Raw genomic sequence first — 13397 nt, 5'->3', positions numbered from 1 at the left:
TCTATAAATATGAATTTTTTATAATTTAGAGATTTATTTAATACAAAAATTTTGGTGCGGATTCGGTTCTCTTTTGAGATAGGTTGGTCTCCATAATACCTGTATACGAAATCGGTCAAAAAGTGATATTCCGTTATAAATGAAGCAAAATTAATACAAATAATGAATGCAAAAAAAAATTAGAATAATGCACCAGCTCCGCCCACTTTTGGATAAATGCATTTATCTAGAAACTTAATAAAACTTACCCACATTTGGTCAAGCATTGCTCCCCTCCCCTCATTTAGATTCAAAATAAAATTATTGAGGTCGGAAACAAGCTACGGCCACATTTTATATGCTAAGAAAAAATTCCGTCCATCCCTTTAATGTCGCAAAATAGAACTCCAGTATTTACTATGAGTTGGTTTAGTTCCAAAAACTAACAGCCAGCGAAAATTAAATTTTACTAAAATACATACGCGGGAATATAAAGTTCCGTCCGGAGTTTTTGAAAAATTGATTTCTTAAATTAGTATTAAAAGAATTGATGCCCAGGAAGTTTCACCACATTCACAATTTGTGGTCCACTAATTTCTGGAGATTTTCGTTAAAAGTAATTTCTACCTAATTAATCTAATTTCTCTACCAATAAACCGACCCGCCCTAATGCAAGTGCGTGCGTGCGTTGAAGAAATTTGAAAATACATAAAAATTACCAAATAGAAAATTGTAACGAAATTAAAAATTCATAGCATTTTAAAAATAAAAGTAAGTAAATCTGCATGCGAGCCTGTGCGTACATAAACATCTACAGACACACACACACCTACTCTGCAGTAAAGGAAGGGCCGTCATAAGATTTCGCAAACTTTTTGTGAAGACCGCCTATGAATATCCAATGAGCGTGGCTACCTAAAGCCTCGTACTATCACAAGTCAACACTAACAAAAATGCTATGCAACTGAAAATTTGCCGAAATTATTTACTATTTCTGATTTCGAATTGACTTAATGCATTTAAATTGCAGATAATTTATGATTAATTAATAGTTTCCAGTGGTGTTTAGCTACTTTCCTTTTTTGTAATGAATTAAGCGCCATAAAAAAATACTGTCGTATGTAGTAATATGACGAGGTGTGTGGCGCAAAAAGAAACCTTGGCTGATTTATAGTAGATTGAGATTTTCTTACAGTTTGCCTTTTTTTCTGCTCATGGAGTACCCAGCAGTTGCATGGCCCCTTCATACGACAGCTGGTTTTTAAGAGCAATCTTTTCAAAGGAGTCATGAAACCGGTAGTTTTTACTATTTCATACCGTCATATGGCCACAGCTACAGTATTTTTTTCTATGTAAAAATTATTTATTTATTTATTGATTATTTAAGTAAATATTATTATTATGTAAATATTTCATGACCAAAAACTGAAAACTGAAATCTTGAGCTTTGAAACTTTTTCGATATGCCAAGCAAAATGGCGATGGATGGTTTGAGTGTACGCTAAAAGATTATCCAGCCTCTTAGTCGAATTACATCACATTACGACATCTAGATTGGAATAGACTCTAAAATCGTTTGATTTCTTTAAGTCACCAGACCCTGATGGTATATTTCCAGCGCTCTTGCAAAAGAGAAGTGCTTCTGTGATCCGTTTGTTGAAGGACATCTTTGAATACTCTTCGAAATTATATGTACACTATGTTCCGAAGAATTGAGGAATCACAAGGGTTGTATTTATACCAAAACAGGTAAAAGCAGCCACTTCATTCCGAAAAACTACCGGCCTATAAGCCTAACTTCGTTCCTCCTTAAAACCCTCGCAAGACTACTGGATTCCTATATTAAGGAAAGAAAATCAACTCATCTAATATCTGAAGATCAACATGCGTACACGAAAAGTAGGTCCACTGAAACTGCTCTGCATAAAGTTGTATCGCAGATAGAAAGGGCAATGCATATACAGTGAGGACGCGATGTTTCAAACGAGCACTGATTGTGGGTCTAAGATCAATTGACACACATCCATCGATACTGTATCGGCAACCTATTGGAAACAGAATGGGATTCTTTGGCCACCACAAGGAGGCGTACTCTCTCCTCTACTGGGGACTCGGGTAGTAAACAGGATCTTACTTAAAATGCGAAACAAAGGATCAAAGTTAATTGTTTATGTAGATGAGCTGGCCATCATCATCTCAGAAAGATGCCTAAGAACTATAAGTCAAGTTCGTGAAGAGGCACTTAAGGAAATCAGCAAGTGGGCAATTGAAGCGGGACTAAAAGTAAATCCTGAGAAGATGGACTTAGTACTGTTCACCAAGGAGGACAATATTTCGAACTGGAACCCACCTAGGCTGGATAGCCTTACACTACAGGTTAAGACACATACTAAGTACCTAAGAGTAATGTTGGATAGCAAACTAAAGTGATTGCTCTATGTGGAAGAACGAACGAAGAAAGCTCGCAATGCCTTATACGCGTGCGGAAAAATGGTCGGTAAGACCTGGGCTCACGACTTTCACATTGGTTTAACATGACCGTAGTAACACTAATAATCCTCTATGGCATTCTAGTATGGGAGACAAGTTTGAATAAGACGACGTGCGCTAACAATCCGAGAAAATACTAGAAAGAGGTTGTTGGAGCCGCAGTTCAATTCGGAATTAAGCTATGAAAGGTCATACAAATAACTGAGAGCGACGCAGCAAAGGAAGCAGCAAACTTAGCCATAGAGAACAACCCTCCGAACTCTCAAATAAACTTTGACATTGACAGCCAAGTAACCGTCAAATCAATGGCAGATGTAATGATAAATTCACACTGCGTACGACAATGCCGGATGGATGAGCTTGAAACCGAGAAACAAGCCACCATCTACTCGGTTCCAGAGCGCAAAGGAATTGAAGGAAACGGGAAGGGGATATACCAGCCAAATCAGGCTTCCTGTAGCTAGCACAACCGGTGTACAATCACCTCTCTGCAAATAGCGACTGGATATAGAGCAGCAACGATTCAACAAGCGAACTCGAGAGGGGAAAGATCGCGAAAATCATGCTACGCAGGTCTACGGCGAAGGTCATTGTGCAAGGAGTGTGTTCTGAATTAATTCCCATTATATCGAAAGTTAAACAGGGAAACGCCTTATCAACATTGATATTCAACCTGGTCCTGCACGCAGCAATTACCGAACTGAATCCAAACGGGACTATATACAAGTACAACAAGCCGTTCTACCTTCATGCATATGCAGATGATATACCTACTTATCATGGCAAAAAGCAGGAGTGAATTACAGAGTGAAACTAGGAAACATAGTACGAACTGCTGGGCTAGGAATTAATACAGAGAAAACGAAGTTTATAGTCGTATCCAGCTTCGGTTTAGGACATGATGAGCTGCTGATCGGAGACTATGCATTCGAGAGTGTACAGGAATTTATCTATCTGGGTATCAAAATATCAGCCAATAAGGATATGTCATTGATAATCAGTGGCAGAGTTTTAGCAGCAAACAAAGTCTTATTCTTCTAATTTGACTTGTGTCGTGTGACTTCTTTAACCTGATATTGGAGAGCATCGTACGAGCCACAGAATTTAATCGCTCAAGCACATTATTTTATAAGAGCGTACAATGTGGATGATATTGACATCATCGGCCTTAACAGCCGCGCTGTTAGTTCTGCCTTCTCCAAACTGGATAAAGATGCAAAGCGAATGGATCTGATGGTGCATGAGGGCAAGGCGAAGTACCTCTTGTCTTCAAAAAAATAGGCGGCGCACTCGCGTATCGGCACCCACGTCACTGTTAACAGTTATAACTTCGAGGTTGTAAAGGACTTCGTCTATTTGAGAACCAGCCTTAACACCGATAAGAATGTCAGGCTTGAAATCCAACATAAAATCTCTCTTACCAACAAGTGCTACTTTGGACTAAGTAGGCAACTGAGCAGTAAAGTCCTCTCTCGATTAACGAAACTAATACTCTACAAGGCTTTCATCATGCCCGTCCTAACGTTGATGAAGCGCCGCCTGGAGTGTTTGAGAGAAAGATTCTGCGCAAGATTTTTGGACCTTTGCACGTTGGTAACAGCGAATAAAGATCCAGTGGCGAAAGAAGATCTCGGGTGGAGAAAGAAACGACTGGCGCGCTTTGTTAAACTCGTCCAAAATTGCGTAAGTGATTATGGCGTCAATTAAGAAGAAGAGGATTTTAATTTGAAGCTGTTTAATCCAAATTATTATCTTGCGATCAAAAGTTAAGGTTATACAAAACCTCGATCCGCACGGTGCTTACCTATGGTTGCGAACTATGGACGCTAAAAACTACTGACATTAATCAGCTAATAGTCGTCGAAAGCAAAATTTTACGAAAAATGTATGGACCAATAAGACTGCACGGCGGTACTTATCGAATAAGATATAATCATGAGCTGGAACTTATAGCAAAAAACGAAACTGTGCCTTCCGAAGGAGGACCGCTATTAAAAAACTTTTTCTTCATTTTGGTCTTTCACCGAGATTCGAACCTACATTCTCTCTGAATTTTGATCGAAACTGTGAAAAAATGTATAAAATCTCATAGGATAAGGTGTCTTGGACACGTGTTAAGAATGTCCAAGGAGGTAACAACTCGAAAGGCAGTTGAATTGTGGCCTATTGGAGGCCGAAGAAGATGACGCCCCAGGAAGAGATGACTCGAAGACGTTGAAGATGCCCTTGCAAAACTTAACGTGCGGCGGTGGAAGGAAGTAGCCTTAGATAGAGACGGGTGACGAAGGGTTGTGAATGAAGCAATGGTTCACCAAGAACTGTGATGCTAAGAAGAAGAAGAAGAAAGTATACAAACTATATTTTATGTCTTCCCAGGATAGAGCGTCAACTTGTAGGGGGACACGGATGGGACACTCTCTTCTTCCATCGTACGCGACCAAACTGAAGCTAGTGCAGAACGATACATGCACAATATGTAACGAAGTCAACGCGAGAGGAACTCTGGAACACCTCCTCTGCTACTGTCCTGCTCGTATCGAAACAAGAACCAACTGCTTAGGTTCTGGATGATCTTGATTTTGACGATATCGTCCCTCTTATCCCAGAAGCATCAATGTGGAAATTTAAAAGTGCCTAGTTAATGAGTTGGCTTTATTAATTTACTGCATATCCAAACAGTTTTTAAAAAATCAAATTTAAAAGTCCATAATTTAGGTGAAAATTTGATGAGTTTTTCTAAATTTTCTCTAAAGTTTGAAAGTTCTAGTTATCTGTTTAAAAAAAGAAACAAAAAAAATTTTAGCCTGGGGAAATATAAAAAACAAAAAGCACCTTGCTTTCACTTATGTTCGCCATTATTTTCTCTAAAGTTTGAAAGTTCTAGTTATCTGGTTAAAAAAAGAAACAAAAAAAATTTTAGCCTGGGGAAATATAAAAAACAAAAATCACCTTGCTTTCACTTATGTTCGCCAGTGTATGGGGGCAAGGACACTTTTATGGAGTTTTATCCATTGCATAAAATTACAAGTAAAAACACTTTTCTTCTTCCTATATTTTGACCGTCGCTTAGGTGTGAGTTTGACAGGCACCCAGATGTGGGATGGTGTGAGTGATTGGCCTTTTTACTTGAAAGTATTGGCGGGGCTGCTATGCCGAATTATAATATTTATGGTGACATTGAAAACAGTAATACATCGACCAAATATATTAATAATAAAATCTTTGACTTGGAAAATTTGCAATAACAAATGCAGCCATGAAACCATACAGAAATGAGCGCTTCGGAATCAGGCGGTCTCAGCTGTGGGCATTTTTCGATGACCAGCAGACTGAAAATTGGCGATTGTTTTTTTGAAATCGTTGAATCCTTTACCTATTTAGGTTTCAAACTGAGTAGAGACAATTCAATGAGCCTCACCATCGATGAGGGAATTCTAGCAGCGAACAAATCGTATGCGTCGTTAACGAGACTCTATAAATCAAACTAAACAGACAATTCAAATTGACTCTGTATAAAACCATCATTAGACCAGTATTATGCTATGCAGCATATTCAACTCTTTAGGAAGTTTATGACCTCCCAAGCAGTTGTCTTGCCCTTTTTACTAAATCATAAAAGTAGAAAATATTGTAACAAAAGCTTTTAGCTTTTCACTCCAACCTTTGCGTACTGCCACCCTGAGCGCTATGAAACTTTTGTTCGAACTCCTAATTCCGCCTAAGTTTGATTAAAACCTTCCGGGCTTAACAGCTAACGCCAATGCTGGGAAAAGCTTCATCAAATAAAGAATAATTTAATTATCAGCCGGAAAACACAACTTTTGCCTATAAGAAGATTAGCCCAACATCAAAAATGTATAGAAAAATGTAATTAAGTGAAGAAAACTGGCTAACGCAACGCTTTCCAGAAACGGATATTAATCTGCTTATTGTTTTCGTGTCTATTCATCTTTTGCTCCAAATAGCCTCCACACTTCGACGCAAATCAATCCAATCGTGCAGCAAACGGCTACGCATTCAATATTCAGCAAGCGGCTAAGAAGCGGAGCACCACGCGGAGCTTACCATGAAAACTAATAAGCTGCAATGCACGGGCGGGCATTCATTTTCGGCTTTTTGCTCATTCCACGCACATTGCCCCCACTTAGCGACTTAGCGACTTGACGACTTGACGACTTGGTGACTTATTTACTCATTAATTCGCACTCGCTCTCAACGCAAATGCAGCACAACAACAGCAAAAGCTTAGCGCCAAAAATTAAGTTGATATAAAACCAAAAACCACAAAGGCGCCAGCTCCAATCAGTTGTCGAATTAAATACGCGCACGTTGTCGTTAACGTACCGCAATCAACAACAGTGATAGAAAAAATTATCGCGATAAAACGAAAAGCCACTAAACAAAGGATCCATTAGCAATGGCTCGTCTCAATTGTTCGCACACGGCCACAAAGGTGCCAACTCTCGGTTTGTTTGTCGCCTTCCTGCTGCACACATCAATGGCGCAATTGTCCTTTCACACGGACGCCAATTCGAACTCGTTCACCCTGAAAACGCCAGCGCTGCAACAGAGCTTCTCTCGGGTATTTGGTGGCGGTCAGCAACAACAGCAGCAGCAGCGTCTACAGGCGTCGCCTGTCGCACAACAGCTGCAACAATTTTCGCAACCACTTGGACAGCCGCAATTGCAACAACAATATGCTCAGCCACAACAACAGCAATATGCTCAGCCACAACAACAACAATATGCTCAACCACAGCAACAACCATTTGCGCAATCACAGCAATACCCATCATCGGTACAGGTGAGTGGTGCGAAAGTGTTTTCAACCAAACCGATTCGAAGTGGCTGATTATTTTTTTGTGTGTGGGCGATTTGCTGTGCTTTTTGCACGTTTCTATTTTCTAGTAAGGCAATTTTTTCCATTTGATTTATGTCTACTCACGCTACCTGGTAGTAGAAAAACAGGAGACTTTTTTGAAAAAAAGTTAATATGCAGGTGTTGAAGGAAGAAAACTCAAACAAAAAAAATCCAAAAAATATCCAGGCTTCTTTTACTTGTTAGGCATTGCAACAGTACTATTTAAGAGTCAAGTGTCCTTTAAAACCTTTGGGCAGCCACTCGAAACCTAATTAACTCCTCAGAAACACTCCTATTAGTTCAGTGAGTGCATCTGACGATCTAAAGCTTCGGCGGCTGTTTTGTGCTTATTTAGCCTAACTGTATACTCTCAGTGACTTCCAGTTATTCCTTAGCGAAATTCTTAGAATGTTTCTAATAATGGCTTTACTGGCCAAAAGAGATGGCTTCTTAGCTCATCCTGTGCAAAAATATGCTGCTTAAAACCAATTATGGTCAAACAGTCAGATATCTCATTTCCAGTTTAGTTGGTGGGTGGGTTGGTAAAAGTATCAGCTGACCTAATTCGTAAGTGAAGCGTTACTCTGCTTGTTCTGGAACCTCTGATAGCGGCTTTTATTAAGATTTGATGCTCTCTTTAAATCGTTTGGGGTATCGCTGAATCTGCTTGCAACAGTCTTTAGAAACCTTTAGAAATCCACTTCAGACTGTACCTTGAGAAGCTACCGGATTTAACAAATACAGCCTAAAACAAAAAGTAAAATACTGGGTCAAAACTCTAAAAAATCAGCATTGGAACAACGTCGACGGCCTTAGACACTCCAAAAAGTTCTTAAGTTTCAATGCTAAAAGAGCTAACATGGCCTTCACGTTAAACAAAAAGTACATTCGCACTCTCACAGGCGCCCTCACGGATCACTTCACCTGCAACAAACACTTACATAAATTAGGCATAACTAACACCAGCACCTGCAGATTTTACTGCAAAGATGAGGAGTCTATAGAACATCTCATCATCGAATGTCCGGGGTTGACGCATAGAAGGAAAACGTTTTTAAACAAGTTTATGCTTATTGATGAAGACCTACAATCACTCCCTCAGAAGGAGCTGGTACAATTCATAAGCATACTTAACAGTCAATAGACAGCATAGGATGCACAATAGATCAATATGGTCGCAATGCTAAAGGTCCATACCTTAACCCTTTACTACCATTAACCATTAACCATTGAGAAACTACCAAGTACCTGGTGGCTGTAGAGATAGTAAAGACCTGATTTTTTCCTTTTTGCTGGCTTCGAAGTTGAAGTTAGAGCATTGAAGGGACAGCTCAACATCACAGCTCCGAATTCAAGGAATCCGTTGTTGGCCACTTGTGAGATGTCTATCGGCTGGGCAGTGGAGCTTAATATCGGCTTGCAATGACTTAAAAAAATAAATAATTGGTGCGTACACTTCTGTTAGGTGTTTGGCCGAGCTCCTCCTATTATTTGTGGGGTGCGTCTTGATGTTGTTCTACAATTGGAGGTACATGCAGGTAACCTGGAGGTAAGCTGACTCCGAACGGCAAATGGTTTTTATGAGGAGCTCAACCCTGGCACATGACTGCACAATCTGTAACGGCCTGTGAGATTACCCAGTTTATTTTAAGGTAGGGTTATGAGTTGTCTCAACCAAGATTCTGGGAAAACTACCTATCGGCACAAAATGTTTAGTGTTGATGTAATTTAAATCAGCGTCTAAGCCTTCTGGTGCCTTCGAGCCATCTGGGTATACTCTCAATGCTGGGTATACTCGTCGGGTATCCTTTCTAATACAGCTCTACTGGCTAGAGAGGGGACCCTTCAGATGGCTTTCTCGCAATATCAGAGGAATTGAGTTCCCTTGAGAACCTGTGGTCTGCTACTGGAAAGATGGGCCTCGCGTCAACTCAGCGAGCGCTGAGCTAGTGCGCAAATGTGCAAAGTCGCGAGATCCTTCTGCCCACGGGTAGGTCGGGGACACTCGGGAGAGCTTCTAAGGCTAACAAAGCTGCAGCTATCGAATTTGGTAGGTATCCTCACAGGTGTCCATGCCGTGAGGCTTGCGATTGCTTCAAGCCCTTTCTGCAGAAGCTGTGTGGAGGATGAAGTGGAATCATTTCAGCACCTTCTTATCAGCTGCCCTAAGCTCTCGTTGGGCTAAGGTTTAAACATCTAGGCTTGGACTTTTTTGCTACACCAGCGGATATTGCGGATTTAAATATCACAAACCTAGTAAGTTTTATGAGTAACTTGAAGCGGTTAATACAAACGTAAATCGACACTATCGTCGTCCTCTAATCGAAGCTCCTTCTTCCCTTTTTCCACTCGTCTGGTTCCACCACTTTTTCCTTTTCCTTTCCTCTCCTCTCCTCTCCTCTCCTCTCCTCTCCTCTCCTCTCCTCTCCTCTCCTCTCCTCTCCTCTCCTCTCCTCTCCTCTCCTCTCCTCTCCTCTCCTCTCCTCTCCTCTCCTCTCCTCTCCTCTCCTCTCCTCTCCTCTCCTCTCCTCTCCTCTCCTCTCCTCTCCTCTCCTCTCCTCTCCTCTCCTCTCCTCTCCTCTCCTCTCCTCTCCTCTCCTCTCCTCTCCTCTCCTCTCCTCTCCTCTCCTCTCCTCTCCTCTCCTCTCCTCTCCTCTCCTCTCCTCTCCTCCCCTCTCCTCTCCTCTCCTCTCCTCTCCTCTCCTCTCCTCTCCTCTCCTCTCCTCTCCTCTCCTCTCCTCTCCTCTCCTCTCCTCTCCTCTCCTCTCCTCTCCTCTCCTCTCCTCTCCTCTCCTCTCCTCCCCTCTCCTCTCCTCTCCTCTCCCCTGCACGGTTTTGCAATGGACAAATTTTAAATTTTCGTCCAAATGGGCCCCTCGCAAAAGCGGCCATTTAACCCAACAGATGTGCTCCAGTTTATTTGATCGTCCAGTTCAATTCTGAACGTCTTATGAGGATTTTCCGCATACCGCGTGACCCGAAGTTCAGTCATTGATTTTCACAAATACTAAGTAGTGGATTTCTGTTAAGGACACACAAACAGATAAAGTTCTAAAATTCGGCAGGAATACTTATATTATCCTGGGCGGCCACGGAAGCCGAATGAGTTAGTTGATGACTACCATTCGGAAGAATTAGAATCTTTGATATAAAAAGTTGTTTTCTAATAGCGGTCGCCCCCCGGGTACACTTCAAAGAAGGAGATTGTGAAGCACTTTCTCTGTAAATATCCAGACGGTTAAGATAGCTGGGTGCTCCCTTTTTCAATAGCCTGAGCCAGTGCTCCAACCTAAATTCGATCACCCTTCGCTGTTACCTCAACAGCTCTATTTGATTGTAAGTATTTTTCCGTTAGAGGTCTGTTTTTGCGATACCAAAACGACGCTTTAGTGCTACTTAGGGAGCGCCAGTCTGGTACTTCAAATATTTCATCTACCCACCTACGCACTTAGGGGTCGCCCCTTGGCAGGCAATAACAAACTTCCGAGTGTATTTCTGCCTTGAAAAGGCTTCTCATAAAAAAACATTTGCAATTCGGAGTCGTTTTAACACTGTGGGCCCTCCATTTGTCGAACAACATCAAGACGCACATCACAAATAGGAGGAGGAGTTCAGCCAAACACCCAATCAAGGACGTAGCAGACCTGACATTTAATCATGAAACGCTAACGAAGTATTGGTATAATCTATTAATGTGTGGTATTTTAGCCAAAGTGTTATACGCCTCACCCCTAAGCAACCACGAAATTAGGCTCTTGAACCACTACACAAATTTTGCTCTTCTAAAAACTTTATTTGATCAATTTCAATCCTTACGCGCGTCAATCAGCGTCAATCACTTCACACTAGCGTTAGTCAGACTCATCCGAGGAAGATGATGACGAAGATGACGACGACGACGACGAGTAGCTCGATGAGCCACTGCTTGATGAACTGTCACTTGAAGCGTCACGTTTCTTACGTTGTTCCTTCGCCACAATCGGTGCCGAATCAAACTCTTCTGACTCATAAGAATAATCACTTAATGAATAATCCGAATCAAAGCTTATCGAGTTACCTGCACCCAATGCTTGCGGTTCGATCGCACGTCGACGTCTATGTGTGGGCATCTTCATTGCATCACCAAAACCGAATGCCGTATTTTGGCCTGCCTTAGCGCCCATGAATTCCAAATCCCGCTCATCACGCGTACCTGCGCCATTTTCAACCACCTCCTTCATCTGGCCTGCTACCAGTAGAGCGGCCGTTTGGAAGTCCTGCGCAAGTCAAATGAAAGCACAAATGTTTAAGTGTAAACTTGAATTGGTAGTCAGTGTGAAAAGTCAAAACCACCTGTGGTGCTGGCTCAACACAGCAAAATGCAATGCTGAGCAGCGCAAATATAATTTTTAGCATTTTACGTCCGCTGGATGTGGTACAATTTTTGCAACTATGTCGCATCTGGTGACTTATATTCGCATGTAGTGAGATGCCTTTTGGTGAGCGCTCAACTAATTTGTATAATTGGGGAAGTACATTGAAATGTGATAATGAAATGCAAATAACTCTACCGGATATAGTTTTATAATATTTTTATCAGTGACAGATGAGAAGATTGTGAAGACCATGAAAATGCGATAGGAATGCATTCATGCTCTTTCTGTAGGGCAACGGAGGGCGATTGTGGAATGAGGTAGGAAGAGATAACCTGAGTTTCGTTATTGAGCTCATTATTGGTTTTATGAGTGCAGCAACTGAACTTAAAAATTAATTTTATGTTTAAGTTATATGAAGGAAAAGTAAACTAATCGCAAATGAAATTTTCATCAGCGTGATTAAGGGAACCCTGCACAGTCAAATGCTTGATATCGGCCACTCCCATATATGAAATTACAGAATCAGACATGAATGAGTGCAATGCACAAACTCGTTGCAGAATCACGAGGCATTCATTGAAGCTGATGTAAGATGTCTGATTTTCACCCTGTGTCAGCCAACTTGAGCTACTCAATAAATCTGTGATGTTTTCTCGAAAAAGCTACTTTTTATTGCAGAGCAAATTCTAAGGAAAAGTTAAGAAATTAAAACTTTTGCTAAAAAAAAATAGCAGGCAATACTCTTTTTGTAGAGCCACAAAAGGTGGAAAAAGAGGACGTTCAGTTTGTTCATATCCGAGGAGAGAAAAAGAAAAGAAAATATTGGTTAAAATCCTACGGCACTTCATTAAAACCAGGCGAAAAAGTTTGCATGTATCAACCTGCGGCAACGGATTCGGAGATCGGGTTAGATCGGAAGAGGGCGAAATTGAAAATTCAAATTTAAATAGGTCGAGCCAAGGAGAACCGAGAGATTTGGTGGCTCCTAAACCACTCAGGCTAAAAAGCCTATTGTATTTAGAGCTCAGGAAAGAGGAAGGAAGGTAAAAAGTATCAGAGAAAGAGATAGGAAAGAATAGAAACAGGGACAGAGATAGTGAGTCCTGTGAGAATTTTCCAGATTCTTTGGTAAATCTGTAAATATCCTCCAGCTTCTCATGACATCGGAACCCAAAACTCGTAGCCGTGCTCTAGAAAAGGCAGGACACTCACACAGAAAGAGCTCAGCGCTATCCGCTTCCTCCAAGCACGGCAGGCACATTGGGTCCTCAATTCCAATGGTGGTCATATGCTGACCCCATGGGTTGAGTCCTGTGCTGATACCGACCCTCAACCGAACGTCTTTCATTCCAAGTTTTAGTAGAAAGTTTGACAGTTTTCTGTTCGGACTTGTCACAAAACACTTTGAATGAAAGCAGAAAGTGATTTGTCAATTTGCGCTCCTTTACATGGCATCTGTAGTAGACGTCGCAAGGTCCTAAGTTTTTCTTGCCTTGTCTCGACCATCGCAACTCTTGAATGGCAGTGATGCCAGCCTTTGCTCTTGCGAGAACATCAACAAGCCGGGCAATATTTAACATCCCCGACATACTAAGCATATGTCCGGCATGCAAAAGCACCCCGCACGATAATAACCCCCTTTTTACGTGCCCCGTCAAATCCACTCACTTAACACCCCTTTCCATCTGGACCCAACAAGTTTCCTGAGCCTA

At 41.4% G+C, this 13397-nt stretch overlaps 2 protein-coding genes across 2 annotated transcripts in view; one reads left to right on the top strand and one right to left on the bottom strand.

The window, feature by feature from the left end:
- Positions 1-6792: 6792 nt before the first annotated feature.
- The window catches only part of LOC128857190 (putative uncharacterized protein DDB_G0271606), a 28033-nt gene continuing 21428 nt past the window's right edge, over positions 6793-13397 (top strand). The window contains exon 1 of the mRNA XM_054092828.1: positions 6793-7273. Coding sequence (XP_053948803.1) covers positions 6887-7273 — 387 coding nt within the window. The 5' untranslated portion in view covers positions 6793-6886. The remainder of the gene's footprint in view (positions 7274-13397) is intronic.
- LOC128857193 (vitellogenin-like) lies at positions 11165-11776 on the bottom strand. Its single transcript, XM_054092832.1, has 2 exons — positions 11663-11776; positions 11165-11586 (listed from the first exon to the last, which is right to left on the bottom strand). The coding sequence occupies exons 1-2, from the start codon at positions 11768-11770 to the stop codon at positions 11182-11184; spliced, it is 513 nt and encodes a 170-aa protein (XP_053948807.1). The 5' UTR covers positions 11771-11776; the 3' UTR covers positions 11165-11181.

This window comes from Anastrepha ludens, chromosome 3, assembly GCF_028408465.1.
Source record: "Anastrepha ludens isolate Willacy chromosome 3, idAnaLude1.1, whole genome shotgun sequence".
Classification (NCBI taxonomy): domain Eukaryota; kingdom Metazoa; phylum Arthropoda; class Insecta; order Diptera; family Tephritidae; genus Anastrepha; species Anastrepha ludens.
This window is presented reverse-complemented; position numbering and strand designations above follow the sequence as displayed.